The following is a 6,015-nucleotide window of genomic DNA, read 5'->3' as shown; positions in this document are numbered from 1 at the left end:
TTCAAGAGTCATGATTTTTGCTGAAGTGCATCCTGAGTTGAAACTACAACTACAGAGCATATGCCGAAGTATGCTGATTTCTTATGGGCTAAATCAGTGGCATGGGGCTTTGGCTACCATCTTATTGGAAGGTTCTAAAGTCAAGAGACAGAGGGAGCAGGGAAGAGGTCTTGACAAAAAAGGAAAACTCATATTTAACCCCAGTAAAAGCAAATAATGAATTAATAAATAAACTTGGAGATTTGTTTACATGAAATCTATGTCAAGGAAACAAGAAGTTAAAAAAAAAAAAAAGAATTCAAACGTGGGATTCATTGAAAGAAGTTAATCCAATGCTGATCTCATCTTCAAAGCCCCTGGAATGGAAGCACATTCATTCGTCAAATAATAATAATAAGTTTGATTCTACAATCATGTCTTTATATGTGCCTTTAACTGAATGCCTGCGCTGTCTTCAATTACCAGGAGCCATCCTGGATTGTTTGAAAGAAAGTCGATGTCACTAAATGATGCTTCAATGCTGACCCCATCTTCAAGCTCAATTATATACTTGCTTGAAAGCCCAGGAGTGAAACATATTCATTCATCAACCACAAGGTCACGGAGACAATTATATAGGCCAAGAGTTTCCCTTGCAATTCTGTCAGGGCTTTATTCCCTTGCAATGACTGCACCATCAACCACAAGGTCACTGAGATAATTATATAGGCCAAAAGTTTCCCTTGCAATTCTGTCAGGGATTTATTCCCTTTCAATGACTGCACCATGCAACCACTGCAGAAGCAAGTGAAAAAAATTCTTCTAGGTGTTCTTCTCTGGCTGAAGAGCATGGTTATGATTTTTTTTTTTTTTTTTTTGTAAATAAATCACCAGAAATCTCCACAGTTACAACTACCATTAGAGAACATATGGTATCTGTTAACATCCCTGACAATAATCTCCCTCTCTACCACTATGCTGAAATACTTAAAAGCCTCATGACAGTCCCTACAAATCCTCAAATTCTTAACAATTCTAAATGCCTTCCCTGGAGGTGCTGCCTCACACAAAACCCCAAAAGCCAGAGCCAACTTCTCGCTATGAGCCAAAAGTACTTCCTTCTTCTCCTTCCTGTCAACATCATGCAACACCTCATCTAAAACTGGTTTATATCCTAATTTCTCAATTTGTTGCATTAACTCGGCTAACTTAGCATAGATTGCATCCATCCTTTCATGTCTCTTATCTGCAGCTAAAAACTCGTGAAGCTCACCTTTCACTTCGATCCAGCTCCTCCCACCTTCCTTTCTCACATCCATCTCTTTCATTATCTTCCTCACATCCTTAACCTCATCCCACCTCTCTACACCTGCAAAAGCATTTGCCGATATAACATAAGCTGAGTCATCGTTGGGATCCATCTCCAACAACTTCTGACCCATCCTCCAAGCCATGTCAGCGTTGCCATGATATGCAGAAGTAGATAACAATACTCGCCATACCGCTGCGTCTGGCTCAAATGGCATTGTCAAAGCAACCCCCTCTGCCTCCTCTAACAATCCACTTCTTCCCAATGCACCAATTAAACATGTATAATGCTCAACCCCAGGCTCTACATGATAACCCACTCTCATCTTTGTGATCCAACTCCGACTCTCCTCAGCTAACCCAGAATTATACAGTGCAGTCAAAACTGCCAAAAAAGTATAATCATCCGGTTTGAACCCTCTGGCTTCCATCAACTGAAAAAGCTGTAACACATGGTCCTTATCTCCCTGTTGTGCATACCCTGCCATCAACGCATTCCATCCAAAAATGCTCAACGCCACATCTAACTCATCAAATACTCCACGAGCGTCCACGACAAGCCCGCATTTCCCATAGGCGTCAATCATCGCCGTTCCCACAACAATATCCGAATTCAAACCAGTCACCACAGCATGCCCATGAATTATCCTACACTGCTCAAGCACAGCAAGCTCAGAAACAGCCTTCAAAGCCCCTGAAACGCTCTGTATTCTCGACTCCACCCCAGACCTCCTCATCTCCCCAAAATAACACAAAGCCTGAACAGGCTTTCGATTCTGTGCCAACCCATTAATAATCGAAGCATAACAAACAGCGTCCCTCTCACGCATCCTATCAAACACCTTACGCGCACCGTCAAGAAACCGGCTTTTACAGTACAAGGAAACCAAAGACGAAGCCGTAAAGGGGTGGGAATCACAGGAGAGCTTAAGGGCAAGGGAATGGAGTTGGAGGGCAACAGATAGGGAGGAAAGTGAAGCGCAAGTACTGAACAAAGTAGAAAAAGTACGGCTGTTTGGGAGGGTGGACTGCCGGAGCATGGAAATAAAATGGTGGAAGGCAAATGGGGTGTTGGAAAAAGCAGAGATAAGAGCTGTCCATGACACAACATTCCGGTCGCGGATGGAATTGAAGATGCTGAGGGAGTTAGCGTGGAGATTGGCTCTAGAGTAAAGGGTGATAAGGCTGATAAGCAAAGTTCGGTGGTGAGTTTTGATGGCTTTTGCATGTACGATGCGGGGGTCCGTGTACGGCGAGGACATGTTCTCTGACCGTGTTGGAATAACCTAAGGCACATTTATGCACTCCTTAGGTTGAACAATAATGTGTGTGTTTGGCTAAGAGATTATTTAATATATTATTTAGAATAATTATGATAACATTTATTTTACGATGTGATGTATGTAAAATAAAAAAAATGTATTAAAAAATCTATTTATGATATAAGCAAATAATTCTTCAACAAATAATTTCTATCAAAACACACTAACATAATAGAATTAATTTTCTATGCACTGACAGTGTATACACTTTCACTATTAGATACATAACATATAATTCGAATTTGAATTTAAAACCCAAATTTTGTATATGTGTATCCAACCATAATAGTGCATATATTATCAGTGTATATAAGATTTACTCAACATAATAACGAAAAAGTCACTAAGCATCTCTCTCATTAGACCTTCAATTTTGGCTTTTCGGCATTATCAAAAGCAAACTTTCGGGCATCTAAGAATTTGCTAATGTCTTAATTTTTTGGTTAAAACTTGGTCTTAAATTTTTCTTTTCTATGTAAGCTCTTAGGTTTTATCTTGTTTGAATATCATGAGATGGAACGCTTTTGGATCGAATATTCTGTGGCCAAGATCACATGCACCTTGAACCAGTTCCCTATTCTAATCTCTGAATCCATTTCAAGAACATGCATGCATCTCAATCTTGAGTGGAATTATTTTAACTCAACGTGCACTTGGACTAATTCATCCTAAGAATGAATGAATATACACAATTTGTGTCAAACTAATTCACCTTATTTTGCTAAGGCATCTCTCTTAAGCAAGTGAACATTGGGAACCATTGAGAATCGATTAAATGATCCCATCTAAGGATTAATGTTAGTAACTCGTTACTCTAATGATACAATCATACAATTGGCCTCCAAAACGTTTTGGATTGAAAAAGATCAAACACTTCAATTTCAGATGTGGTTTTCATTGATTATACACAATTTGACATCCTTCCGTTATGAAGAGGAGACACTAGTTATAAAGCCTCTAATTCCAGAACCGACCACTTCTGCTTGGAGATTGTGGTCATTGAGTCAGGCAAGATTTGAAGGTTGGTGCATTTGGACGTTTGGTCATTGAACAATTTGGGGTGGGATTTGCTGTGATACCTTCCTCACTGGATGTGTGAGAAGCTTTTTTGGATTTAGCAAATGGTATTAATCTATAGATGGCGAGCCATGTGAAGGGCTCTCATCGATCAAGAAATAGTTGCATCTCGCCTGGTGTTTAGATGCAATGGAAAATTATGGAAGGCCGCTTTGAGCATTATTGGTAGATGCTGAAAAGAACTTGCTTAGGATCTCCCTTGCAAGATTCTTTAGATGAGGGCACTTTAGTTTCCTGTGAATTAGTGCCTTATCATTATCATTATCATTATTCATTATTATATAAAAAGTATGAATCTTTACATTAGGGAGTGTAAGCAATTTTTTATCTTAGTTTTTGTTATTTTTAAATTACCCTTATGTCTTTTAATGAATATTAATGCATTTTAATTTGGCACTAATTAAAAGAAATAAAACACTCCAATTGATTACATCTCAATAGTATTAATGATAATTATAATTAAAATTTGCTCATTAAAAATTATTTACCGACCTTTGGACTCCATCTCCAATTATTATATGTATCAAAATTTCTTAATTTAAGTATGAAAATTTTCTCATTAGTCATTAATTGAGATTGTAAAAAGAAAATCAATGTCAAAAAATCGATACTTTCTAGAAAATAACGAAACATAAAGGGGGAAGAGAACCCTTGTTCATCTATATATTTTCATACAAATATTATGAGCAAATTTTATAATGATGCACTTTTTACAAATATGAAGAATTTTTCATGTTGCACTAATGGAATTTCAATATACAAAAAATTATGACACCTTTATAAGTGAAATATCATTATTAAACTAGAAAAAGGAAAATCTAAAATAGCACCGTACAAATCATTATTATCATTAATAGCAACTTCTCAAAACAAGAAAAATGAAAAGAAATTGAAAACTGTTCATAAAATGGCATAAAGTAAATAGCAAATGAATTGAAAAATTAGAATACAATTCAAATAATACCAAAGATAACAACTAAATCACTAAGACAAACATTATTATTGACAATAATATAGTAATGCTTCATTGTATTAGTTTGAGCAAACCAAGTCTATCCATCAAGTCAAAAGCTATCTCCAATGATAAAATAAGACTTATAATACTTAAAATGAAGAATGATAAAATAAAAATGATATCCAAATTGTTTTCAGTGATGCCTAAAATACCCTTATTTTTCTAATGATTACATATATTTATTGTATTGCAATATTGGTAAATAATCGTAATAGTTATGAAATGAAAAGCTTTAAAATTAAGTAAATTTCATTCCAATTCCATGATCATATAAAAAACTAATACTGAAATAAAAAATATTGTGCTCATGTGAAAAAAGTAGGCTTGTTGCTTTTGCCTTGCATTCGATTGTGCTAAAAATATGAATAAAAGAAAAGGATAATAGAAAAAGCCCAACTATTTCTATCTATGAAATTTCAATTGTCAGAATATACAAGACAAAATTTTTACATAGTGGTTCATTTATACTCCATTATTGACAAAAATAGAATTAACATAATACAAAGAAATCAAATTACATGTATATTTATTTTTCTAGCTTAATTATATTCTTCATTTATAAAAAAATTTAATGATTGTGGCTTATATGTTATAGAATTATGAATATATAATAATTTTGGTAAAACATGATTTTATCTGACACCCCACTTCTCCCAAGGGCGTCCCGCGTTCGCCTTGGGAGAAGTGGAGCATCACATTATCAATATTTGATACGTTAGAGCTCAAGTTATAAATCAAAAAGTAATTGATTCATGATTCCGAATTCAATCATAAGAAACATGTTAACTGCATTGAAACGTTTTCTATCTCTTTTCATTTAATAAAATTTTAAAAGCAACTAGCTAAAGAAAATAAATAACATAAGAATACTATATTATGATGTTGATGAACAAAATTTCATAAAAAAATTTTAGCATCTAAAAAATAATATATTTTAAGATATTACAATTACGTTTGCACGTGAACTACTAATCAAATATTCAACAAGATTCTCCAGTCCTGAAGCAAAAACAAATGGATGTTCAATCTACCGAGGCAAAAACATTTAATTTTATGCACAAGTATGACCGCTAGTGTAACAGTTTCAACTGTCAAAGTTCGATCCCTTGAGATGCTCAATCTGCAATAGAGCTCCCATTCTCTCCTCGACTCAGTAGTTTTCATGCAATTCTTGCAGAGTTAAACGATGACTTGATCATGAAGTTCTCAACATAGGAAGCTCTCAAATTACCTGTCGCGATAACTAATTTTCATGAGGCTTTAAGCTTGATATGGCAAACGTCCCAAGGAACACCTTGAAGACGTTAAAGAAGC

At 35.2% G+C, this 6,015-nt stretch overlaps 1 protein-coding gene across 1 annotated transcript; it reads right to left on the bottom strand.

Annotated features, from left to right (window-relative positions):
- Positions 1 to 206: 206 nt before the first annotated feature.
- LOC113737947 (pentatricopeptide repeat-containing protein At4g33170-like) lies at positions 207 to 2,559 on the bottom strand. The gene has a single exon (XM_027265082.2). The coding sequence runs from the start codon at positions 2,547 to 2,549 to the stop codon at positions 867 to 869; it is 1,683 nt and encodes a 560-aa protein (XP_027120883.1). The 5' UTR covers positions 2,550 to 2,559; the 3' UTR covers positions 207 to 866.
- Positions 2,560 to 6,015: the final 3,456 nt, after the last annotated feature.

Source organism: Coffea arabica, chromosome 3e (assembly GCF_036785885.1).
Source record: "Coffea arabica cultivar ET-39 chromosome 3e, Coffea Arabica ET-39 HiFi, whole genome shotgun sequence".
Lineage (NCBI taxonomy): Eukaryota > Viridiplantae > Streptophyta > Magnoliopsida > Gentianales > Rubiaceae > Coffea > Coffea arabica.
Note: the sequence above shows the minus strand (reverse complement) of the source record. Positions and strands in the feature narration are given on the sequence as shown.